The sequence below is a fragment of the Lagenorhynchus albirostris genome, chromosome 18, assembly GCF_949774975.1.
Source record: "Lagenorhynchus albirostris chromosome 18, mLagAlb1.1, whole genome shotgun sequence".
NCBI lineage: Eukaryota > Metazoa > Chordata > Mammalia > Artiodactyla > Delphinidae > Lagenorhynchus > Lagenorhynchus albirostris.
In genome coordinates, this window is record NC_083112.1 from 17,759,052 (window position 1) to 17,786,660 (window position 27,609).

Here is a 27,609-nt window from a genome sequence, read left to right on the forward strand (position 1 = left end):
TTTTCTAGGCTACGGGGAGAGAGGTGCGCCTCCCAGGAAGCCCCGCCCCCTCCCTGTCAATGGGGCGCAAAGTACCAACTCCGGGGAAGCTCCTCCCACCCCACCCCGCCCAGAGGCGGCCTTGGGGGCGGAGTCTCGCGCCCAGGCGCTCAAAGCGCAGCGTGCAGAAAGCCGCGCGCTTAGGGTTCCCGACATTCTCCTGGTTCGGGAGAGTTAGCCCCGCCGAAGAATGGCATGCTGGGAACTGTAGTTTCCTGCCGCAGCTCCGCGTTTCGGGGGCAGTAAAAGCGGGTAAGTCTGGCTCCATTGCTGGCACATGACTTGCAGCTCCGAGGGGTTGTGGGGAGTCCTTGCTGGGGGGCGGGCGTTGGCGGGGGTCATCCCGAGAACCATCGGGCACATCCAGTCGGCTAGCATCCAGGCCGGAGGCCGCCTGCGTCACGTGACTCAAGGTTCTGCAGGCGCCCGCGGTTCCTCAGCGCTGTTCCCGCCCCGCCCCTCCCGTCTGTCCGCCTGAGCCTCCCCCGGCGCTGCTGCCACCTCGCGCTCGGAGGCGTCACGGAACGTGCTCTCCTCTCCCCCTCCCCCCCTTCCCTCCGGCCCTCCCCCACCTCCCCCTCCCGCGCCGAGACTCGCCGCCGCAGCCGCCGGAGTAGCCGCCGCCGGAGCAGCGCGCAGCCATGGCCGAGAACCCCGGCTTAGAGAACCACCGCATCAAGAGCTTTAAGAATAAGGGCCGAGATGTAGAGGTGAGTGTGCTTCCGCGGCTGGGGCCCGCCCGGCTCGCCCGCCTGGCCGCGCCGGCCCCGAGGCGGCAGGGAGGGGCGGGGGGCCGGCGCCGGGCTGGTTCTTGCCGGCTCGCGGTGGGTCGGAGTTGGCCGCCGCCTCTCGTCGTCGCGGCTAGGGGCTGGGCGGAGCGGGCGGCGGGACGCGGGCCGGGCTGCAGCCGCCCCCCGGAGCTGCCGGCGCAGAGACCTGGAAATACCGGGGTTTTCGGCCCCGTCACGCGGGCGCGGCCTGCTGTCGGCGAGGAAGAGGTGTGGAGCTGAGGCGGGGTCCGCGGGCCGGGGCCTCGCGGGCCGGGGATGCTGCCGCTCGGATCTGTCGACCGCCCCACCGAGGGGGCGGCCGCGGCTCACGCCCGCTCCCCATGCAGCCTTCCGCCCGGCGCAGCCCCCTCAGTGCCTCCCGCGCTGCCGCACATGGAGCCTCGACTCTGCCGGTCCCCGCGCCTACCTTCTGCGAGCCGGGCCCAGGCGGGCGGTGGCGGCCCGCAGAGGGGGGTGGGGACCAGCCGGGTAACTGACTTGTCGGAGGGTGGTGGATGGGGGAGGGTAGGATGCGCCAGGACCGTTTTCTAATATTCCGGTGCGGTTCTCTGGAGCAGTCGTGCTGAGCTTTTCCAGCTCATACTCTCCTTACTGCTGGCATTTGGAGCAAGCTGAAGGTGGACAATAGTTTACCATCTATTGTGTGGAGGCTTTGGAAGAGACGTTGTTCCGACCTCCGCGCACAGGACCTGTTTTCTGAGCCTTTTCTTGTAGTGGGGGTGTGCATAGGGTGATCATTTCTTTGACACGTTTTACTGAAATAAATTGGATACGTACGTTCATACGGCCTTGTATATATTTCTTGCTCCAAACCGGTAGAATTTCCAAATGATTGCAAAACTGTAAACATTCATCGTGGTCACTCTGTTGCTACTCAGCATGTTGCCATTGTCTTATTAAGGTGACATTAGCAGGTACTATTTGCAAACTCGGCTTATCCAGGCAGCGCTAGAGGTCTCTGCAGCTACCAAAAGCAGTGTAGTTTAATGCACAAACTTCACTGGGACTCTCACCTCTGGATATGTTAGGGGGAAAGTGTTTCAAGTCCACAGCCTCCTTTTCTAATACTAGGTGACATGATTTGCAGTTTTGTCATTCTTGCTAAGGGGCCATTGTGACTAAGAAGTGTGCATTTTATCCTGTCCTAAAGAGAGAAGATGGTGAGGGAAAATAATGCCAGTCAGCGTTCTGTTTTGTAGAAAAATAGAGAAAACACAGGCCATTTTTTGGAGCTATAAAATTACATACCAATTAGGAAATACTATGGAATTCCCATTTGATTGAGACAAATAAAGTTCATCTATCTCTGTCCTGGTCATGGCTAAATTTCTTTTGTGAGAAATATTGATACTTATAAGCAAAAGTGAAACCTAGGAATAGCAACAAGAAATTTTGTAACTGCCTCTTGTTTTTGGTCCACTTGATGATAGGAGTTAAGTTTGAATTTTGCCCACCAGTATTTGTTCTTGAAGCTAACCCCTATTATAAAACAAAAGTTAATGTAGTTTGAAAAAATACGTGTATTGTTTGTACAGAAAAACTAATTAACAGTCTTTCCTCTCTTGGATACTGCTACAAGTTTTTGTCTTATTTTTTGCCCCTATTGTTTCTGGCAGCTCAGTGATACATAGTAAGGACTTCTGCACATAATAGGCACACAGTAAATATCTGCTGATAATCAGAATGTAACCAGTGACTTCTGGATGCATGCTTGCTAAGCCTTTCAGCCTGAAAATATTGGTGACATTACAATTCCCAGGATTCAGGAGGGTAACTAAGGCATGAAATAGCAGACATTCAAATGGTAGTTCCATGTGTCAGACACTAAGAGCTTCATGATACCTCTTTTAATCCTGTGACAACTTTATGAGCTAGGTGTAGCATTATCCACACTTTACAGGAGGAAAGTACTTTAGATGAGGAAACTCAAGACTGTGTGTACAGCGTGCACAAGGTCATGGAGTGGGTATGAGCGTTCATTCATTAATTGTCTATTGGGTATCTAACATTGTTCAGTCTGTACCTCAAGGAGTTTACCTTTACAGTTCTGTAGGAGTGTAGGAAAGTAAACTGATAATTACAATGCAATACATCAATAAGTGTATTCTGAGAATGTGTGAGAAAATCCTGACTTGGAGCTGAGCAGTCAAGGGAGATGTTCTGGTTGATTCCTAGTGGATGAATGGGAGTGAGCTGATCCTGGATGAAAGAAAGTTGGCCTGGGAGAGGGAGAGAGCAAGGAAGGGGCATTCCAGACATCAGGGAGTGGTAATTGAAGAGTCCTGAGAATGTAGGACTCTTCAGTTACTGCTGTAGTAGGACTGCTGAGAGAGAGGGGTGCTAGAAATATGACTAAAGGATGAACTGGGGTCAAATCTGATCAAGTGACTTTATTGTAGAATTTGGTATAACTGAGACTAGACACCATATCTAGTTTAGTCTTACCCATTTTAGAAACTATATTACACTAGAAACTTATGTTGCAGCTTAGCTCTGTGACTAAATAGCAGTGATTATCAGGCTATTTCAAAAACAGTGAGATGTACTTCGATGAGATAGCATTCCTACTTTTTCACACATAGGATAGATAAAAGATATAAATTATACAGCCAGCTGATACACAAATAAGATGCTAGGCGCAAGAATAAAATACATATTTTCTAAAAATAAAAGTGTGGGGTTATGCTAGGGAATTGTGAGTAGGGAGAGGGTTCAGGAAGAAAGTAGTTTCATAGTCATTCAGTTGGGAATAGCTTCATAGAAGAAAGGTTGGTGAATTTTATAGAAAGTATGGACTAAACTTGAACAGGGCACGTGAGAAATTAGTGAATAAAGATCCAGGTGAAAAAGAAGAGATTAGATTAAGGAGTGAAGAGATGAGACTTCCAGGTGGCTTGTGGTGGTCTGAGAATATTTTTGTGGCAAAGAGTTGCTTGGAAACTTCTTGATACAGAGATCTGAAGGAATTTATTCTAGAGTAGAGTTAGGAGGTGTAGCATGATTACAGGAATGGAAAAAAGGTGACTGGCAGTAATATGTAGAATTAATTCTGGAGGAATGGTACTGTTATCCCATATGTAGGAGGAATTTTCCCAAAAATTGATATCGGGGATGGTCCTAACATGGAATGAGGATTTGAACCTCCTCCTCTTCCCTTGTTCTCTTCCTCTTTTGTGTGAAGCTCACAGGATAGAAAAGGGATAACCCTTATCCTGAGGTTTATAGATGGAGGTAGGGGAGGGAGTAATTATCATGGACAGCAGTTCAAGGCTTGGGTAGGGTGAATGGATTTTGTAGCTACAACTAGGAAATACATAGTTCCATTTAGTAAATACTTAAAAATCAAACATGCAGGTAACTGCCATCCAGGTCAAGTTTTTCTTGCTCCTGTACACTTCAAAGATATGACATTTTCATCAGTGACAACTAATAATTATTTGAAAATTCTTAACACTTACTGAATGTTTACAGTCAACCTGTACCAAGTACTTTATATGGATTATTTATCTAGTCTTCACAGTCCTATAAAGTATGTATGTATTATTATCCACATTTACTTCCAAGGAAACTTGAAGCCTGCGGTTCTGAACTTACTAGCCCCAAGTCCTAGGTGGTTTAAGTGGCAGAGCCTAGACTTAAAGTGCAGCAGCATGACACTGAAGCCAGAACTCGTGCTCACTGTGCTTTACTGTCTCTTCACTGAGTGGAGCCTAAGACTTGGCTTGTATGGATGCACATCTGAAGGTTAATTAATGGGGAAAATATTTAATAAATCTTGACTATATCAGGGAAATTCCTATTTTGATATTTTAAAACCTTGCAAATAAAAACTTTTGTCATCCTATTTATCATTTGATTTATTTACCTTCTACTTTTTCACTTTTGCAAAGTTTCCTTATTAGTAAGAAGCCAGTTCATTGGTTTCACTGAAAAATAAGAACCCATATCTTTGGCCTTAACACTTAAACTTTAGGCTTCAATTTCTAATACTAGGGATAAATAAATATCTTCTCATTTGTAAATTCATCTAGCACTACCAAACTTGCTTCTCTCTTTGGAAGCTTTGTTGGTAAGAAATAGTACCTAACTGTTCAAGCTTCAAACCTTATCCTTGACTTTGACTCCCTTCCTGCCTTCGTTCACTTTTCTGTGTTAGTTATCTGATGAGCCCTCATATTTTTACCTTTGTTACCAACCTTACCACCCTGCCCTAGTTTAGGCCCCTATCACTGTCTCCTATACAGGTGTGATAGTGCACCTGGTTTCCCTGTATCTTCCCTCCCCAGTGAACTTATGGATTGATCTTTCTGAAACCTTTTTGTGTTACTTCCCTGGCAAATCATCCCATTGCATTCAGGATAAAATTAAAGGTCCTTAGCATGCCTCACATAATTTCATAAAAAGGTCTGCCTTGGGCTTCCCTTGTGGCGCAGTGGTTGAGAGTCCGCCTGCTGATGCAGGAGACATGGGTTCGTGCCCTGGTCCGGGAGGATCCCACATGTCGTGGAGCGGGTGGACCCGTGCGTCATGGCCGCTGAGCCTGCATGTCCGGAGCCTGTGCTCCGCAACGGGAGAGGCCACAACAGTGAGAGGCCCACGTACAGCCAAAAAAAAAAAGAAGAAAAAAAAAGGTCTGCCTTTTCTACCTCACCTACTGCTTTTCTTATATTTCCTATATATTTTGTATTGCTATCCATGATAAAGTACTTGAGATGGGGCTGTAACCAATACGTTTCCTTCCCATGCCTTTATATATGCTGTTCTCCTGAATGCCTTCTTTTGCTATCTGTTTGGTGGGGCTCACTCTGGCAAACTCTTTCTTCACTCATACTCCTTCATATATCTCTGGAACACCAAGATTGCAGTTCTGCCATACCATGTCATTATAGTTCAAAAAAACCTTTAGAGGCTTCCCTGGTGGCGCAGTGGTTGAGAGTCCGCCTGCCGATGCAGGGGACACGGGTTCGTGCCCCGGTCTGGGAAGATCCCACATGCCGCGGAGCGGCTGTGCCCGTGAGCCATGGCCGCTGAGCCTGTGCACCCGGAGCCTGTGCTCTGCAACGGGAGGGGCCACAGCAGTGAGAGGCCCGCGTACCGCAAAAAAAAAAAAAAAAACCTTCAGAAATTCTCCACAGGGCCTTTCCTGACGAATAACATACTACAATCAGTCCCTATTTTTTCCCTTCTCTCTGTTTTTTTCTAAGTGAGTTTTCCTTTACCTCTTTGGGATAGGTTGCTGTGATGTACAACAAATTCTGTGTGTGTATTGCAGCTGTTAAAGTATGTGGTCTGTCAAGAAGCCCACTCATGGTAGGGACGTTGGGTCATTTAGACCAGTATATAAAATTTAATAAATATTCTTTAAAAGAGACTAGATAATGTATTTGGGAGTGAAAAGTACAGTATTATTCTAAAATATTAATAATTTCTTTTGTTATTGACTTTATGGCATTGATACCGTTGCCTACAACCCTCCTTTGACAATCTCTTCTGCTATAATGTATTTATGTAACATAAACTAATTCTTGCTTGAATGATAAAGAGGAATGATGTTAGTTCATGCAGAATTCATGTTGGTTGATATTTGATTTTTACCAGCACATTAACTATTTAGCCCTCCCAAGTAGCAGCAGTTGAACACAAGTAGTTGAAATACAGAAACAGTTGAAAATAGCAAGCCCAGGAGTATGCCTCTTGGCTCCAATTAACCATATGTTCTGTCTTAAAGGTGCTGATTGCTCCAACCGTCTTGATATGTTTCCCTCTTTCTTCCTAATTTTGCAGAACATGAAGTTTTTCAGGAATCTATACGTCATATAGCAGGTACACTTATAATTATCTTTTCTCAAATTCACTATCTGGACATATAATCTTTCCTGGTCCTTCTGCCTCATTGATTACTCTTCTTTGGTTGGCTTTGCTGGTTCTTCTTTCTTCCCATTGATTATAGGCATGCCTTGGGATTCTGTCCACAACTCACTTCTCTATTGGCTTTTTCTTACCCACATTAGCAGTTCCGTTAGTTTGAACGGTCACTTCAGTGTGGGGAACATAAATCTGTTTTAATCATCTGCTGGAAATTAATCACATGAGCATCACATCAGCTTCTCAAGCTCAAAGTGTTTAAAGCCTTTGTTTTTTCTTTTTTCTGTTTATGGCATCATCACTCTCACTGTGACCTGAACTTGAAATTTGAGAGGTTTCTTGGACTCCTTCCTCATCTTCCACATTCAGTCAGATGCCAGTCATGTAGCTTGAATCTCTGTGCTGTCTCTGGATTTGGGCCCTGCCTCTCTATTCCACTGCCTCCAGCCTACTTTCAGCCTTATTACTTATCATCTAGCAGTTTAAAAGTTGCCTCCAAAGTGGTGTTCTTCCTCCAGTTCATGAGATGTTTTAGTGAGCCTGATACCTGGTTATTTTTCAAGGTTCTGTGTCCGTCCCCCACCCCCCCATCCCCACACCTTTAAGCTCTAGCAACACTGAACTTCTTATATGCTTATACATAATCTGGAATCCGGCCCTCCCCTGCTTGCCAATTCTGTTTCTATTCTCAGGGTTATCCTGCTGACTGGAATATCCTTCCCTCCCTCCTGTTGCCTGGTTAATTCCTACCCCTCTTAAATACTCACCTCTGGATTTAGCTCTTCTGAGAAATCTTTCTGAATCTCCCCTCACCCCCCCAGGTTGTTAGGAAACTTTCTTCCCTCACTGTGGTTAGATAATATATTTTTATTATGTTTTATCTGTTTCTCCTATATGTACCTCCATTACCTAGTTCTTAGTACAGTGGCAGAGCAAAATAAGCACTAAAGTATTTCTTAAATAAGTACCTTCATTGTAAGTACCACCAGCACAATAATTTTCCTAAAATATGCTTTTTAACTGAAACTTCTACTCTTTCAGTGCTTTTTTTTTTTTTTTTTTTTTTTTACTGCTTCCCAAATCAAGTCCAAACATTTTATTATGATAGGTAAAATATTGGGAGATTAAGACACATTTATAGAGAAATAATTTTTAAAATTTTCTTATATGTCAGTCATGACAATTTACTCCTGAAGACTTACATACTTCTCTAAAAAATAAGAGTGCATTCTTAAATAAATACCACATCACCCTGACACAATTAATCATTTCCTAATAACAGCTAATGTAATCTACATTTAAATTTCCCCAGTTGTCCTTTAACTTTTTTTTTTTTTAACTTTTGGTTGTTAGAACCATGATTACACAAGATCTGATCACATTTGGTTATGTTTCTTAAATCTCCTTTAAGAGACTCCTCCCACCATGGTTTTTTTTTTAACATCTTTATTGGAGAATAATTGCTTTACATTGTTGTGTTAGTTTCTGCTGTATAACAAAGTGAATCAGCTGTATGTATACATATATCCCCATATCCCCTCCCTCTTGCGTCTCCCTCCCACCCTCTCTATCACACCCCTCTAGGTGGTCACAAAGCACCGAGCTGATCTCTGTGTGCTATGCAACTGCTTCCCACTAGCTATCTGTTTTACTTTTGGTAGTATTTATAAGTCCATGCCACTCTCTCACTTCATCCCAGCTTACCCTTGCCCCTCCCTGTGTCCTCAAGTGCATTTTCTACGTCGGTGTCTTTATTCCTGTCCTGCCCCTAGGTTCATGAGAACCTTTTTTTTTTTTTAGATTCCATATATATGTGTTAGCATACAGTATTTTTCTCTTTTCTGACTTTCTTCACTCTGTATGACAGACTCTAGGTCCATCCACCTCACTACAAGTAACTCAATTTCGTTTCTTTTTATGGCTGAGTAATATTCCATTGTATATATGTGCCACATCTTCTTTATCCATTCATCTGTCGATGGGCACCTAGGTTGCTTCCATGTCCTAGCTATTGTAAATAGTGCTGCAGTGAACATTGTGGTACATGACTCTTTTTGAATTATGGTTTTCTCAGGATACATGCCCAGTAGTGGGATTGCTGGGTCATATGGTAGTTGTTTTTAGTTTTTTAAGGAACCTCCCTACTGTTCTCCATAGTGGCTGTATCAGTTTACATTCCCACCAAAAGTGCAACAGGGTTCCCTTTTTTCCACACCCTCTTCAGCATTTATTGTTTGTAGATTTTTTTTTGAATTTTATTTATTTTTTTATACAGCAGGTTTTTATTAGTTATCTATTTTATACATATTAGTGCATACATGGCAATCCCAATCTCCCAGTTCATTCCACCACCACCACCACCCCAATCCCTGCCACTTTCCCCCCTTGGTGTCCATACGTTTGTTCTCTACATCTGTGTCTCTATTTCTGCCCTGCAAACTGGTTCATCTGTACCATTTTCTAGGTTGTTTGTAGATTTTTTGATGATCGCCATTCTGACCGGTGTGGGGTGATTGTAGTTTTGATTTGCATTTCTCTAATGATAAGTGATGTTGAGCATCCTTTCATGTGTTTGTTGGCCATCTGTATATCTTCTTTGGAGAAATGTCTATTTAGATTTTCTGCCCATTTTTGTATTGGGTTGTTTGTTTTTTTGATATTGAGCTGCATGAGCTGCTTGTATGTTTTGCAGATTAATCCTTTGTCGGTTGCTTTGTTTGCAAATATTTTCTCCCATTCTGAGGGTTGTCTTTTCATCTTGTTTATGGTTTCCTTTGCTGTACAAAAGCTTTTAAGTTTCATTAGGTTCCATTTGTTTATTTTTGTTTTTATCTCCATTTCTCTAGGACCACCATGTTTTTTATTGTGGTAATGTATACATAATATAAAATGTACCATTTTAACCTTTTAAGTGTACCATTCTGTGGCATTAAATACATGCACATCATTGTGTAACCATTCCCACTATCTGTCTCCAGAACTTTTTCATCTTCCCCAACTGAAACTCTGTCCCCATTAAACTAACTACATTTCCACTCTCCCCAGCCCCTGGCAACCTCTCTTCTTTCTGTCCTTATGAATTTGACTCTTCTAGGAACATCACATAAGTAGAATCATACAATGTTTCTCCTTTTGTGACTGACTTATTTCACTTAGCATAATATCTTCAAGGTTCATCCATGTTGCAGTGTGTGTCAAATTTTCCTTCCTTTTTATGACTGAATAATATTCCATTGTATGGATATACCACATTTTGCTTATCCATTTATCCACTGATGGATCCTTGGGTTGCTTCCACCTTTCTGCTGTTTTTCCCCACCATTTAAAAAATGCTGTTAATTTTGTGAAGAAGAAATCAGGTCAGTTTCATGTGTATATATATATATATATATATATATATATATATATATTTTTTTTTTTTTTTTTTTTTTTTTTTTTTTTTCCTGTACGTGGGGTCTCACTGTTGTGGCCTCTCCCTTTGTGGAGCAGAGGCTCTGGACACGCAGGCTCAGCGGCCATGGCTCATGGGCCCAGCTGCTCCACGGCATGTGGGATCTTCCCGGACCGGGGCACGAACCCGTGTCCCCTGCATTGGCAGGCGGACTCTCAACCACTGCGCCACCAGGGAAGCCCCAGTTTCCTTATATTAAGTCAAGCCACATGAAATTGCCATTTTTGAGGTTCAAAACAGCCAAATATCAGCAGTTTCATATGGTTCAACCTATCAGACTGTCCTAATTACTGGATATGTCTTTCTCTTTGTGGTGTTGCTTAACTTGTTCCTCCTATTTCTTACGACCCTCTGAATTTTCTGTAAACTGGAGGTTAGTTTGAAAGGCTTAATTATCTTTAGTTTAAGTATTTTTGATTTAAATAAACCTTCAATTGGTGATGCTGTGTGCTTCAGAATATATCCCAATATTGATGTTAGACTGATCAGGCGGTTCAGATGATAAAGAGTAGTTTAATGTCATGATGTCAGAGTTACCATATTTGATGAAATGAATTTTAGTTGTTTGGGTGAAATGTGATAAAGACTTGAATAACATTTGAAGTGAAAAAGTCACCTGACTTCTTGGGATCCAGTAAAGGAGTTAGAAAGTGTATCTAGAAAATCTTTAACTTCAAAGTCAGTGATATTCTCTTTCCATGACTGATAGCATTCCTGAGTTGACTTTTTGTTTTCTTAGCATAAGGTTTGGCTATATTCTCATTTCCAAGTCTCTATTCCTTTACCTTCAAAGTAGAGCAGTATTAAATATGTAAGGAAGATGTAGCTATACTTCGTCATTTTGCCATTAAGAAAAAATTTGCCACAGCTTAGGATACGAACATTAACAATTAAAACATGGTAAAATGAATCATGACTATATTAACTTGGAATTAATCATTCTGAACTGTTGAGTTTTCTGGGTTATAAGTTTATTTGTTTACATAACAAATTTTCTTTTATTTTGAAATGCCAGTGTTTCTAAAAATGTCCTATGCATGTCTCTGCCTTCTTAAGTAGAATATAATTTAGTTATTTTCTTGGTTCTTGAGAATCATCGTTATGCATATGGCTATTACTTTTTGCTCTTATGTAAGTGATGCCTTCGAGTTCTTAGATTTGTCAGAATTTTGGCCTTGATTTCTGTGCTTATGGAGTTTTTGCTCTTCATAATTTTTTTTGCCTGTCATTCCCTTGCTCTTAGTCTGTCAGCTTTTTCTTTGATATTGTCAGCATGTTTACCTGTAGTAGCTCCTTTCTTTCCTTTTAGTTTGTTGCTTCATATAGTTTTTATCCTAGTGACTTAGATAACAGATTTATTAAACACTTATGTAGCATTTGCTATGTGCCAGGGAGGCATTGTTAATTCCGAAGACTGTAAATACGAATAATGCTGTCCTTGCTCTAGGGAAGTTCAGTTTGGTGGGAGAGACCGACATCTAAGCATATGCTTAATGTGCAGTATGATAGTTCTGTGATATAGGTACATAATTTGCAAAGTACTATGAGAGCATGTAGAAAGGGAGTGACTATATCTGGGGGAATTGAGTAAGGTTACGCAGAAGATCACCCTTGAGCTAGGTCTTGAAGGAGGAGTTTGCCAAGACAGAAAGAAAAATAACATGAATAACAGTGACCAAGTCATGGAGTGTTGAAAGCATAGCATGTTCAAGCAACAGTTGATGTGGTGATCTTTTATCTGTTCCCCTTTCTTTTGGAAACAGCATTCTCATTTCGCCTTTGGAAGCTACTCTTCTTCCATTGGATACCTCTTGGTGGAATTTTTCATCTAAATGCTCCTGCTTTTTTTGGTTAATTAAAGTGCTTCACTTTTTCTGGATAGTACAAAATAGGCCCATCAGATGCTGTCCCCTGGCATTTAAATCTTGAGTGAGCTGATACTGGGACCTAAGTGATTCATCCTGGCAGAAGTACTGTGAAGAAATCTTCCATTAATTTCTGCCACCTAGATCTTTGGAGTTGCTTTCATCCTGATTTTTTCATAGATCTGATTCTTTAGCTTTTCCTTTGGTCCTTTGAATTGTGCTGTATTTTTCCAGTAATTCTCCTGTCTCCCTGCTTCCCCTGTATCTTAAATTAACTCAAATCTGTTTTTTATTGTTTGCAACATATCTCTAATTTAAGGTGAAGACTGTCCTGGTTTGGTTAGGACTGAGGGAATTCTCAGGACACAGGACTTTTCAGTGTTCAGACCAGCAAAGTCCTGGGCAAACCTTAACAGATTGGGTACTCTAACTGAAACAGTTCGGAGTAAGGATAACAAGTTTTGGGAGCCAAACGTTGTTCAAATGGAAATATTCAGTATGCAGCTGAAAATAATGTGTGCAGAAATAGCTTGCTCCAGTTATTTTACTCAGAAGTTATCTGAATTCTGAACTAAGTGTGGGGGATAAAACAATGAAAATAATGATAATCAGTGATTATCGATATCAATAATCAATGACTGTTGAGCACTTACTATGTACAAGGTACTGTGCTTATAAGAATAATCTTAAATAATCCTTACAAAATTGCCATTATACAGATGAAGAAAATGAGTTAAGTAATCTGCTTAACAATTTATTGACTGGAGATGTATTAACACGTCTTTTGTTATCCTAACTTTACCAACTGGAGATGTACCAATACCTTTTTAGAGAGTGATACAATTAACATCACCATGCAAAGTTTTTAGAACTTAAAATTGATCAAGGGTTCATTATACAACTTAATGATTGTTGTTATTCACATTTTGCTCCGTTAGGTTTTTGTTCCAACCTTGTGTATATTATAAATGCAATTTTCAAAATTAATGCATCGCGAAATTTTGAGTGAAGAAGAATTTTTCAGGTGAATTTTACGCAGGTACTTTCTCTGATTGTCTGAGCAACATATATACTGGTGTCTCAGAAGATGATAGTTCTTCAGAGTATAGTTCTGATTCAGACAATGTGAATATTAGATGAAAAAAAGACAAAAAAACCTTAGTGATTGATTCTGATATGGAAAGTGAAAATGAAACTCATGGTGCTGGAGAATGCTCCTTTGTTTCTACAGAAGAGTGGATTGAAGACGACATTTCACGAAAATTAGAAGACTTTAATAGGCGTGTCAGGTATAGCTTTTTTTTTTTTTTTTTTATGTGGTACGTGGGCCTCTCACTGTTGTGGCCTCTCCCGTTGCGGAGCACAGGCTCCGGACACGCAGGCTCAGTGGCCATGGCTCACGGGCCCAGCCGCTCCGCGGCATGTGGGATCTTCCCGGACCGGGGCACGAACCTGTGTGCCCTGCATCGGCAGGCGGACTCTCAAACCACTGCGCCACCTGGGAAGCCCCTAGGTGTAGTTATTGAATGTAATAACCCTCAAGGTGTTAGTGAAATAGCAGAATTAATTTTTGGTAATGACTTTGTTGAGTTGGTCACTTCCCAAACAAACGTGTATCACCAACAGAATGAAAAATCATATATGATAAGGCTTTACAATGAACTGATGTAACCAATAGTGAAATGAAGAAGTTTCTTGGATTAATAATTTTGATGGGACAGATAAAGTCACACTGGAAAGAATATCCCGACTGATCCCTTACTTGAAACACCTGTCTTTCCAAAGATTATGACAAGAAGAAGGTTCAAACAAATAATGACATTTCTTCACTTTAATGATAACTCGGAAACTCCACTTCTGCAGGCAGAATTTCAAAAGTTAAGCCTCTTCTGGATTATTTTCTACCAAAATTTCAATCGATTTGTATACCCAAACAAGAGCTATCACTTGAGGAGGCAATGATAAAGTGGAGAGGATGACTCAGATTCAAAGCCTGTAATACGGGATAACTTACAAAATGTGGAATTTTGGTCGGGATGGTTAGCAAAAGTGAAACTGGATATATATGCAACCTTGAGATTTACACAATTGAAGGAAAGAAACTGCAAGAAACAGTATTATCGGTCCTACAATCTTATCTTGGTTCGTGGCACCATATTTACCAAGACAGTTATTACAATAGTATGTCCACATCTGAAATATTGTTGAAAAATAAAATCAGTGTTTGTAGACTATAAAAGAGAATTGTGGTCTACCAAACCAGTTAAAGGAGAAGTCTAAAAATCTACAGAGGGGAGAAATGACATTCTTACGGAAGGGAGAAGTGATTCTTCTTATATGGAAAAATGAGGCTAGTCCGCATGGTGACAACTATTCCTGAAGCCTCCGTAGCATCTACAGGAAAGGAAGACAGGAGGACTGGCCATCAGATAACCAAGCCCACTTCTGTATTAGGGTATAATAAATGTATGAAAGGAGTTGATCAATCTGATCAATATCTGGCAAACTTCAATATCCTCCAGAAAACTCGAAAATAGTATAAGAAAGTGGGTTTCTATCTGAGCAATTGTGGTTTATTCAATGCGTTTAAAATTTATTGTAGCCTTAATGCACAGAATAAAGTGACTTACAAGCAATTTTTGTTAGCAATAGCTAGAGAATAGGTAACTGACTGTTCTGGTGAATGTAGTGGTAGTCCCGCACCTGGTCCTTCTTGTGGCATTTCTAAAAGAACCCCCCACTGGGACTTCCCTGATGGTGCAGTGGATGGGACTCCTGCTCCCAATGCAGGGGACCTGGGTTCGATCTCTGGTCAGGGAACTAGATCCCACATGCATGCTGCAACTAAGTTCGCATGCCGCAACTAAGGAGCCCTGGAGCCACAACTAAGGAGCCCACGTGCTGCGACTAAGGAGCCAGCGCAACCAAATAAATACATAAGTAAATATTTAAAAATAAATAAAGAAATAAATACAAAAGAGCCCCCTACAAAGATCCACCTTGTCGACTATCAGGTAAAATAAAAGAACATATTTTAGAGGAAATAATATCCACAGGACTAAAAAAAAAATGCCATCAGAAAGTGTAGAGTCTCTTCTTCCAGGGGAAAGTGCAGTGAAACACGGTATGTTGTAATAGATCTTCTGTTCCCCTGCACAGAGGTGCCTGCTATCACACTCTAACGAAGTATTAGAATGCTTTAGTAAGACATGGACAAAGTTGTTGCAAAAAGTTGTTTGCAGAGTTGCAAAAAAAGTTGTTGATATTTACTCAAACGTGGGTGTTTCAGTATTCACTTACAGAACAAATCGCTGGCCGCAGGAGTTAGTTTCTGCAAAAATACCCTGGTCAATAATTTGTTAAGAACGTATAGGCGAAACTGGCATTCAGTCCTAGATTTCCTACTTTAAAATCCTGTGCCCTGAATAACCATTCTCCTACTTTGCCTCAGGGTCCCTGCTCAAGGAAGAGTAGTCTGGAAATGATGTAAAAGCAAACAAATAATTACTATAATGGAATTACGTAGAGAGTACAGTGGGCACATAGGGAAAGAGCATGGGTGAGTCAGAAAAGGCTTCATGGAGATGATTGTGCCTAAGCTGAAGCTAGAAAAATGTGTAGTTATTTCTTTGGTAGTAAATCTTGGGTGGGCCTGGAAGTAAGAGACAGCATCATATGCTCTGGGGAACTAAATTCACTCAGTATTTCTTACAGGTGGAGTGATTAGAAAGTTGGAAAAGATAGGCTGGGGCCAGATTGTGAACAAGCTTTACTGTGGGGAAAATTTTAAATTGGGAAGTGGGTTTTGTGCATTGAGAACTTTTGCTTTGGTTGTACTGTAGGAGATAGACTGGTGAGGGTGGGAAGAGAGCTTGGGAGGAACAGTTAGAAAACTCTCAGGGGTCTTAGAGATGGATGGTCTGACTAATAGCACTGGCATTGGGAGCCAAAGGCAGGAAGTTATCAGAACTATTTACTTGGTATGTTTTACCTTCTAGAACAGAGGTTAGCAAACTTCCTCTGTAAAGAGACATAATATTTTAGGCCTTGAGGGCTGTACAGTTTGTTACAACTGTTCAACTCTGCTGTGAGCATGAAAGCAGCAAACACAATAGGGAAACAAAGCTTATTTAAAAAATCAGGTGGAGGGCTGGATTTGGCTCACAGGCCCTATTTTGCCTACCACTGTTCTAGGATGATGTGACCAATGGTGAAGGTTTGGAAAATAGTTTAAACAGAGATTAGAGCGTTTAAGAGAATATAGATAAGGGCTCGTAGGGGTAAGAAGAAAAGAGGACTAGGAGGAAAGAACCCCAGGAACCACATCATTTTAGAGGATTAGTGAGTGCCACTGAAGAATGAGTCTGTAGGAAGCTTACAGCAAAGAGTCGCATCAGAACTTTAGGGGAGGAACTTGCCTGGTGGTGCCGTGGTTGGGAGTCCGCCTGCCAATGCAGGGGACACGGGTTCGATCCCTGGTCCGGGAAGATCCCACATGCTGCGGAGCAACTAAGCCCGGCACCACGTCGACTGAGCCAGCGCGCCTAGAGCCTGTGCTCCACAACAAGAGAAGCCATCACAGTGAGAAGCCTGCACACCGCAACGAAGAGTAGCCCCCCACTCGCGGCAACTAGAGAAAGCCCGCGCGCAGCAATGAAGACCCAATGTAGCCAAAAAATAATAATAATAATTTAATTTAATTTAATTAAAAAAAGAACTTTAGGGGAGAAGAGTTTCCTGAAAAGGGTTAACAGTTGCAGCATTAAATGCTGCAGAGGAGAGGTGAGAGGTATGATGAGGACCTGAAATAAGCCGTTCATTGTGGTTGGGGGCTGGTGATTAAATGGAAAACTCAGAGAGTGGTGGAGGCTGGGAGCTAGGTTATAATAGGGTGAGGAGTGAGTCAGAGTTGAGGTAGTAAATGGAACCAGTCATTAGAAACTCAGTTTAAAAATTTGGTACTAAAAAAAAAAAAAAAAAAAAATGTGGTACTCATGGGAAGGAAGGACCACAGGTTAGCTTGAGGAGGAAGTATGCTTAAAAGAATTATTTTTGTTGTTTCTCGGTCGTTGAGAAGTATGGGATTGACTGCTTTTTGTGAAGAAACTTTAGCAAAACAGACTTAAGGACCTGGCTAGAAAAGGAATAAATGATTGAGCCTGGAATACTGGGGAGCTGTTACAGATGTGAAGTAAGAGATATATGTTGTGGTTAGGTTTTGAAGGGGCCTCAGTTGGAAAGGACTTGGAAGAAATAGAGATAGAAGTAAGGATGGGCTGCAGTAGGGTATGGAAACTGGAACAGATTATGCCTGATGGCTTCTATTTTCTCTGACAAAGTTATCTCCAGAGAATAAAGAGTCTAAGAGAGGTAATACTTGAAGAAAAGGTGTTTGGGGGAATGCAAAATATCTAGGAATGAAGGCCAAGCTGAGATAAGTACAGTCATCCCTTGGTATTGGTTGGGAATTGGTTCCAGGAGCCCCCTTGGATACCAAAATCTGTGGATGCTGAAGTCCCTTTAAAAATGGTGTACGGTGCTTCCCTGGTGGCGCAGTGGTTGAGAGTCCACCTGCCGATGCAGGGGACACGGGTTCGTGCCCCGGTCCGGGAAGATCCCACATGCCGCGGAGTGGCTGGGCCCGTGAGCCATGGCCACTGAGCCTGCATGTCCGGAGCCTGTGCTCCGCAACGGGAAAGGCCACAACAGTGAGAGGCCCACGTACCGCAAAAAAAAAAAAAAAAAAAAGGTGTATGTAATACAGTGAATACAGTTGGCCCTTAGAATCCAAGCAGACTGACAGTACTATAGTGTTATTTTGGTAATGGCTTTGAACAGTTTTCAGTTCATTGCATCAAATTTAGCTATGAAAGCATCATGGATTATAGTTAGAATTGTTAAGCCAAATATAAAGTGTAGAAATCATACTCACTTGAATCATTAAAAGATTGAACTAGCAAGATGCAGAACTTTAGTCCAAACCCTTTTTCTCACAGATGGTGGAAACTGAAGGCGTAGAGAAATAATGAATATTGTCCACTCACCTAGTTGATAACCAGGTTTTCTGATTCTAGTACTTGGGTAACATAGCACACTTAAAAAGAAAAGCAATATTTTAGAAAACTTTGAAACATACAGTGGTAGAATAATACATGGAACTTCTGTATACCATTTTAAAATAGTTGTAATTTTTGGCCAGTCTTGTTTCATTTCTTTTCCTACCCACTATTACCCTTCCCTGGAATATTTGAAGCAAATTCCAGATATCCTGTTTTATATATCAATATTTTAACATGTATGTCTAAAAGGTAAGTCTGATTCTGACAACAATTCCAGTGTGTGGATTTTTTTCCCCATACCAAGCAGTTCTCCGACACTAGCTGGGTTTCCTACAGTTCAGCTAAATTCTGATGCCACCTACCTGGAGATAGCGTCAGATTCCATGGGTTAAGGGTTCAGTCCTACAAGACTGCTCCCCACCCCCACCCCTGCCTGCCTTTGATCAACTGGCCATAAACCTCCTTGTGTTGGGTTACTTTGGCTCACAGACCCCGGGGAAACATTTTGCTTACTAGATTATCAGTTTATTATGAAAAGATACAACTCAGAAACAGCCAAATGGAAGAGGTGCATGGGCAAGGTATGGGGGAAAGGAGCAGACCTTTCATGTTCTCTCAGAGTGCACCAGTCTCCAGCATCTTAGCATGTTCACCAACCTGGAAGCTGTCCAGACCCTCACCTTCCGAGTTTTTATGGAGGCATGATTGATTAAATCGTGGGCCATTGGTGGTGGAACTCAATCTCTAGCCCCTCTACCCTCCCCCGAGTTTGGGGGGTGGGGCTAAAAGTTCCAACCCTCTCATCACAGGTCTGGCATCCAGCCCCCAACCTTAGGTTACCTGAGGTGATCCCAAAGTTGCCTCATTAACATAACAAAAGACACCTTCACTGTGCTCTACACTTAGGAAATCCCAAGAGTTTTAGGAGCTCTGTACCAGGAACAGTGGACAAACACCAACTGTATATTTCATATTATAAATCACAATATTGAGGTCAGACATATGATATTATTATACTTAAACAAAAACCCAGACCAGTAATTGTCATGTCATTAAATACCCAGTTAAAAACACACTTTTGATATGAAATTTCAAAGTAAAAATACCCACTATTATACTGCACATTTATAGACCAAAAGGAACCTTCTCGGTCAGTTGTTTGGGGTTGGGATGTGACATAGGAAATTAATATTTTAAATAATTTTTTCCTCTCTCCAACTAAGAAGAGAAGTAAAAGAATAATCCTGTCTCTCTCAAAATAGTTGATGATAACAGGTAGTTAATTTGTAACTTCCAAAGATGGTATACAAATTATTATAGAATGAGGAGACTTTATGAAACTAAAGCCTTTTTGAAATGAAGATGACTCTAATAAATGCTATACTTTGTAAGAAAGATGTTAAAACACTTTGTGTCTCTGAAACAGCTTGATGTATTCCAGTTTATTATACCTTGACTAAAAAAACACACAACAAAAAGTTTTCTTATTAAATGTAGAAGCGTTAAATTACAGAGAGACAAAGTGGGACATCAGTGAATTTGTGTTATAGACGCTTCCTTTGTTGAAATAGTGTATACTCTTTCTTTGCATTCCCTATCTTAGAATTGCGAAGGTAAATATCCAGTTTTCCAAACATCTTTGTGATGTTTTCAGAGGGTATTCAGGTAGACACTGTAGTCATTTTTCTTTATTTAAGATAACAGTAGAGAGACAGAGGTAGAAAGCTGAACAGAGAGAGTATGGAGGAAGGTAGCTGGACAGACATGGAAATAATTACATTGTGTAGTACATCTACATGTTCCTCTCAAAATTCAAATGTGCAAGAAAAAAGTAGGTAGCATGAAAAGGATGATCATGTTAACTAAGTATTGGGCTATATATATAGACAATAGAGATGCATACATAGATGATAAACAACCTAGCAGCTAGATGTTACACGATATTAATCTGTGTAGCAGAGTATCTTTGTAAATTTGAACTAATTTTGTTAATTTGAATCTAGTTCCATGAATATCATATATATGTATCTTGGTTTTGGAATAATGTATAATTAGGGACATTTATTGAGGCTTTTTTTCTTTATAAACTTTGTAAAAATTTTTCATAACTTTAGCAACTGGTGTTTTAAACAAAAACATAGGCAGTAGATAGAATATTTGGGGAATGGTGCTGCATGACATTAATTTGTATACTAATTCATATTAGTTAATTATTCACTTCTTAGTTATACTTCTATTTATTCTACTTACTATTAAAAATTAAATATTTTAAAGGGGAAGAGAAGATGAAAATACAAATCATGATTCTAAATAAGAAAATTTTAACATTCAGATATATTCACAAATTTGGGGGAGAAAGGTTATAAACTGGTAATTCCCAGTTAAGGCCCTCATACTGTTTAATGATAAAATGCAGATTTATTCTTGTATGAGAATAAATTCTCGTGCCTAAAATCCTTCGGTAGGGGTGACAGTGATTTAAAATGCTTCCTTAATCCCCTTGGACAATTTAAAGTTACTGTTATGGACTGTGGCTGGTAGCAGCAGTGTTTTCAGTTTTGTGCTGAATTCTGGGAACATTGTTTTTGATTGGAATAAAGGAATTGATACTTGGATGTTAGAGTTCTATAATGGCTGGACATTTTCTTTTGTTTTCTAAGTTTTGTGAACGTGGGGCTAATGCAAACTAACATTTTTGTGTATCCTTTGAAACTTTGGGAAAGTGGAATATTTGAGAGTGTTGAGCTAAATCAAATTTTGGAATAGAGAGGGAGAAAGTACATGGTCTGTACAATGATTATGGTAAAGTTCAAACAGCATTGTCGGTGAACATGACAACGCAACTTTAGATTTAACATAAGCTGTTCAAACTACCTTTTTTTTGTTATTGTGGAGTAGAGGGAAATAAAAATGAATGAAACAAGATCTCTGCCTTCAAGGGGTATTTAATCTAACAAATAAATACAGCTATAGGTAACTATAAGAGAGATTGTGATTGTTTAATAAAAGTAAAGGTGGTTTGGGAACATAGAGGAGGGACTGGCCTTAAAGATTTGACAGAGCTTTATAGTGGAGATTACATGAACTGGGAATGTTTCATGGTTTGAACAAGAATTGTAGGTTTGATATATGTATAGCAGAAACAATTTTTTTATTAAGCTCATTTCTTGATGACAGTGTATCGATGACCTTCCCTCTGGTTTGCTGCAGTGACCCAGAGCATTAGCACGAGGGTCTGTTAGATCAGTGTTTCTCATCTCACGTGTTGCCCTAGGGGTGGCCAGCCAGGGATCTGAGTGGTGGAGCCCTTGCGGTCTTGTCCCTTAATCTCAGTCTGCTGTACAAATATTTGTGTGTGTGTGTGTGTGTGTGTGTGTGTGTGTGTGTGCATGCGCTATGATGTGAAAGAGGCTGGGAAGCGCTATTTCAGATTACTTCACACTTCTCTTCTGGTAATAAGTTCTTTAGTATATTGTTTAGCTTTTGTGAAAAACAGCTAGAATATTTTCATAATAAGAACACATTCTGGATAAATTGTATTAGGTACCAGTGCAGACAGAATCTTCTAGTAAACTAGACATTAGCTCCGTGCAGTGATTAGGGGGCCCTACCAGGTTTTTTAATTCTCAGATTTGTATTTGTGAACATGATGGCATTAAGTGAGGATATGATGTTTGTGGTCATGACTACACTTTAAATATAATGTGACCAAAATATTCCTCTGTATGCTTTTCTTCTGGTAAACATAGTAGGTACTGGACCTATTTCTGAGAAAACTATACTCCTCTCAGCAGAACAGGTACTTGGGAGGAAGGGAAGTTGGGCAAATTTGCTTACAGTAGGAACATCCTTGAAAGGAAGTCCAAAGGCCCCTCCCAGCAAGAGGCAGAAAAGGGAGAAGCAGAAGACAAACTTAGTTTATAAGTTCTGAGTTTATAACGCAGAAGAAACCAGGCATCTGGACACCCAGGCCTAGGTGTTACAGAAGTGCCCTAGTTGTGAATGCTGCCAACTGTTGAATTCAGGATATAGCTGTAGATTTGGGGGACTAGTATGGCTTGAAATACCCTCCTCCCACCTCCCCCCCACCCCCGTTGTACTGAAGAGGAGAAATAGGAATCCCAGCTTTCTTCTTAGTGAAGGGGACTAAGATGGTGGTAGCAAAGGGATAGTTTTGTTGCTACAGACTTTCGGAATATGGTTACTTTTTGTTTGTTTGTTGTTGTTTTTGTTAGTGAAGTAGAAGATATCTGGTGTCTTGGTATTATAGGATCTGAAGAAGGACTCAGCACCTTCCTACACTTCTTTTTCAGTTCCTCTGCCTAGTAAACTTCAATAATGTCATTTTGGCTATATAACAGTACTGTAAATAAAATCACTTTATATAAAATAAATAAGCACAGCATTAAGTGTCATATAAACATTATTGTATGTTTTATTTATTTATAACACTGTTGTGGGTTAGTTATTGACGGCTTATAAATTTTTTGAATTACAGGGAATATTTATCAACTGCTACAGTGGTGATAAGAAACAGATCCAGTGCACAATATAGTATTACTAGGAGAAAAATATTAGACTATTATTGGTAATTATATATTATAGAAAAGTAAATCTTCGAGGCAATTTAATTTAGGAAGGGTTTTAAATAATTTGAGTACTTCTCAGTAATGAACTGATTTTAAATTACAGGGGTAATACACATATTGATAATATAAATTCAAAGGAGAAAATGACACATGTCACCCACACCTGCCACCTCTCTTCCTGCAAGTAACAACTGCTTTTAATAAACTTTGCTTAGGTATATTTATCCATTTTAAGTGTTTAGCTTGATGAGTTTTGACAAATAATTACTCCCTTGTAAGCACCATCACAATCAAGATGCAGAATATTTCTGTCCCCCTCAAAAGTTCCCCCATGTCCCTTTTTTAAAAAAAATCAGTTAATTAATTTTTGGCTGTTTTGGGTCTTCATTGCTGCACACCGGCTTTCTCTAGTTGCGTCGAGCAGGGGCCATCCTTCGTTCTGGTGCTCAGGCTTCTCATCGCGGTAGCTTGTTGCAGAGCATGGGCTCTAGGCGTGCGGGCTTCAGTAGTTGTGGCGCACGAGCTCAGTTGCCCTGCGGCATGTGGGATCTTCCCAGACCAGGGCTTGAACCCGTGTCTCCTGCATTGGCAGGTGGATTCCTAAACCACTGTGCCACCAGGGAAGCCCCCCGCCCCATGTCCCTTTGCAGTCAGTCCTCCTTTTCCCCCAGCTGCAGGCAAATACTAGTTTGCTTTCTGACATTATAGACTAGTTTGCCTTTGCAACAGTTTCATATAATGTAATCACAATACATACTCCTTTGTGTCTGGCTTTTTTGTTTGTTTAATATAACATTAATATCATTTTGTAAATCAAACTTCTTCTCAAGTGCGACTTAATACTGAGATATTGGGCTGGCCAAAAAGTTCGTTCGTTTTTTCCTGTCCACTGTTACAGAAAAACCTGAACGAACTTTTTGGCCAACCCAACATATTTATATTCCAAAATGCTAAAGGATGGTTTTCCTTCATTTCACACAACACTCCCCAATTCTTCTCTTAACGTCTCTGCCAGATGATCATCAAGTTTCTCCCATCAATGAGGGTCTCACAACCACAAGAGGCACTCATTTTGACAGTTCCAAATGATTTATAGTCCCTTTATGGATAAAACTGATACACAGTCTATTCGACATAAAATTCCTTCCCCACAACTTCCTCCTGGCATTTCCAAATACTGTACTCTGGATTTTCACATCATGAATCGGTTTTAATATCTACAAGGCAATTCCAAAAGCACCTTTAAAAAATAAAAATAAATCAAGCGGTTAATTTAAAAAAAACAAAAAAACCCCAGAACTAACAAACAAACAAAAAAATATTGGTTTGTTTACTTGGAGTTAATTCTTTTAAATCGCCGACCCATATTCCATTGTATGAATATATCACAATTTGTTTATCCATTCACTTGTTATTGGATATTTGGGTTCTTTCCAGTTTTGCACACTTATGAGTAAAACTGCTATGATATTTGTTTACAAGCCTGTGTGTGTGTGTTTTCTTTGGATAATGACCTGGGAGTAAAATGGCTTGGTTATATGGTAAGTATGTCTTTAAATTTATAGGAAACTTTGAAACTCATTTCCAAAGTGGTTGTAGTATTTTACATTCATATCAGCAGTATGTGAGTTCCAGTTGCTCCACATCCTCACCAGTATTGGCAGTCCTTTAAATTGTTGTCATTTTAGTGAGTGTATAGTGGTGTCTTGTTATGGTTTTAATTTACATTTTTCTCCTGTGTTTCCTTCTGAAATTTGTTAGTTTCACCTGTTACATTTAGGTTTATAATTCATTTTGAATTAATATTTGATATACTCTTAGATAGGGGTTGATGTTTTTCCAGCACTCATTGAATAACTTCGGTACTTTTGTTGAAAATCAGTTGATCGTATAGGTATGGATCTATTTCTGAACTCCATTCAGTTTTATTGATCTGTGTGTCTATCCTTATGCCATTACCTCACTGTCTATTGCTGGAACTTTATAGTAAGTCTTGAAATCAGCTGATGTAAATCTTCTAACTTTGTTCCTCCTTTCAGGATTGTTTTGGCTACATAACAGACATCTGTATATCATTCATGCAACAGCAGCAGAATACACATTCTTCTCAAGTTCACATGGAATATTCTACAGGATAGATCATGTTACATTAGGCCATAAAAGAAGTCTCAATAAATTAAAAAAATATATTAAAATCATACTAAATATGTTCTCTGACCACAGTGGAATACAATTAGAAATCAATAACAAAGAAACTTGGAAAATTCACAAATAATGTGGAAATTGAATAACACATTCTGAATAACCAGTGGGTCAAATAAATCGCAAGGGAATTAGAAAACACTTTGAGATGAATGAAAATGAAAACACAACATATCAAAATTTACTGGATGAAGCTAAAACAGTACTCAGGAAAATTTATAGCTGTAAATACTTACATTAAAATAAAAAGTAGAGGGACTTTCCTCGTGGCACAGTGGTTAAGAATCTGCCTGCCAATGCAGGGGACCACGGGTTCGATCCCTGGTTTGGGAAGATCCCATACATGCCGCGGAGCAACTAAACCCGTGTGCCACAACTACTGAGCCTGTGCGCCTAGAGCCTGTGCTCCGCAACAAGCCACTGCAATGAGAAGCCCACACACAGCAGCGAAGAGTAGCCCCCACTCGCCGCAACTAGAGAAAGCCCGTGCACAGAGACGCAGACCCAACGCAGCCAAACATAAATAATAAATGAATAAATAAAAATAATAAATAAAAAAGTATAACTGAAATGAAATAGAAGAGAAAAACAATAGAGAAAATCAATGAAACCAAAAGTTGTTTCTTTGAAAGTATCAACAAAATTCACAAACCTTTAGCTAGACTGATGAAAAAATTACCTTACAGAAATAAAACAGATACTAAGAGAATACTGTGAACAATTATAAGCCAGCAAATTACATAACCTAGATGAAATGGAAAAATATCTAGAAAGACACGTACTACCAAACTGACTCGAGGAAATAGAAAATCGGAATAGACTTTGTAGCAAGTAAAGAGATTCCATTCATAATCATAAAACTTCCCACAAAGAAAAGCCCAAGACCAGAAGGCTTCACTGGTGAATTCTACTAAATGTGGTATAGCCATTCAATGGAATATTATTCAGCAGCAAAAACAAGTACTGACATATGCTACAACATGGATGAATCTCAAAATCATTATGCTAAGTAAAGAAGCCAAACCAACAGAAGGCCCACATATTATGATTCCATTTATATGAAATGGCCAGGCAGTCAGATTCATAGATACAGAAAGTAGATTTGTGATTGCCAAGGGATATAGAGTAGGTGTATGGGGAATGAATGATAAAGGGTATGTGGGTTTTTTTGTGGGAGGAAAATGTTGATGGTTGCACAACTCTAAATATATTGAAACCCACTGAACTTACATTTCAAAGGTGAATTTTATGATATGTGAATTATATCTGAATAAAGCTATTACTAAAGAAAAAGGCAAATTATGCCTAATACTAGCACAAATTACCTTGCTTAATGAAGGCATTCAGAATGGAAAACTGCATGTAATAAGAGTAACATGGCGTTCTGTCTTCCAGTAATGCTGCAGTACCTTAGAGTTATTGAACAACTATAAACTCTGGACAAAATATATATATATATATATATATATATTTTTTTTTTTTTTTTTTTTTTTTTTGCTGTACACAGTTCTCTCACTGTTGTGGCCTCTCCCGTTGCGGAGCACAGGCTCTGGATGCACAGGCTCAGCGGCCATGGCTCACGGGCCCAGCTGCTCCGCGGCATGTGGGATCTTTCCGGACTGGGGTACGAACCCATGTCCCCTGCATCGGCAGGCGGACTCTCAACCACTGTGCCACCAGGGAAGCCCCCTGGACAAAATATATTAAAATTTTCACTTAAAGGTACTGGAGAGTGATCAAAAGCAGGCAGAAACTGGAGGCGAGCCGATTCTTAAAACATAACCATCTGATGAAATTTGTGAGTTAGTGGGTTTTAGTAAGAGGGTCACTCTATAATCGTCCCACTTCTTGGTGCAGAATACTGCAGCCTTATTGGCTCAAAGTATAAGAGTACAGAGTTCCAGGCTGACAAAACAGCCAGAAATCCTGGAAGATCAGGAGCTATAAAGAGAGTGAGTCCTAAAATTTGATTGTAAGATCTGCCCAAATGCTTGGCAATCTGCTGTATTATGCATGCACGTGTGGTGTGCACACGTGCACACACTCACACACACATGCACAAATGCTGGGCCATTTAGTTTAAGTTGAGTAGTAGAACATTAATTCTATATAGATTGTTTAAAGTTAAAGATTCAAATTGTAATCCCTAGTGAGAAAACTAATAAAAAAATAAAAAGGCAAACCTAAAAGGCTAGTAGAGCAATCAAACAGAATACTAAAAAAAATTGATTAACCTAAAAGAAGGCAGGCAAGTGGGAATAGAGAAACAGACAAAAAATAGATGAGACAATAGAAAACAAAAATAGGACAACAAATGCCTAATTTCAGCCCCATCAATAATTACATTAAATATAAATGAACTAAAGTACTCTAATTAAAAGGCAGAAATTGTCAGACTGGATTAAGAAGCAAGACCCAACTATATACTGCCCACAATAGCTGCATTTTATTTTTATTTATTTTTTGGCTGTGTTAAGTCTTCGTTGCTGTGTGTGGGCTTTCTTTAGTTGCAGTGAGCGAGGGCTACTATTTGTTGCGTGCACAGGCTTCTCATTGTGGTGGCTTCTCTTGTTGTGGAGCAGGGCTCTAGGCGCGCGGGCTTCAGTAGTTGTGGCTTGTGGGCTCTAGAGCACAGGCTCAGTAATTGTGGCTTGCGGGCTTAGTTGCTCTGTGGCGTGTGGGATCTTCCCGGACCAGGGCTCGACCTCATGTCCCCTGCATTGGCAGGTGGATTCTTAACCACTGTGC

At 40.3% G+C, this 27,609-nt stretch overlaps 1 protein-coding gene across 2 annotated transcripts in view; it reads left to right on the top strand.

Moving 5' to 3' along the window:
• The first annotated feature begins 610 nt into the window (after positions 1-610).
• The window catches only part of KPNA3 (karyopherin subunit alpha 3), an 87,463-nt gene continuing 60,464 nt past the window's right edge, over positions 611-27,609 (top strand). Inside the window, exons 1-2 of one of the 2 annotated variants that reach the window (XM_060128929.1) lie at positions 626-749; positions 6,559-6,653. Coding sequence is in view for 1 of the 2 variants with exons in the window: in XM_060128928.1 (XP_059984911.1) it covers positions 681-749 (69 nt within the window). In the remaining variant the exon portion in view is untranslated. Of the gene's footprint in view, positions 750-6,558; positions 6,654-27,609 lie in introns of both variants that reach the window. The other variant, XM_060128928.1, reaches the window with a different exon arrangement.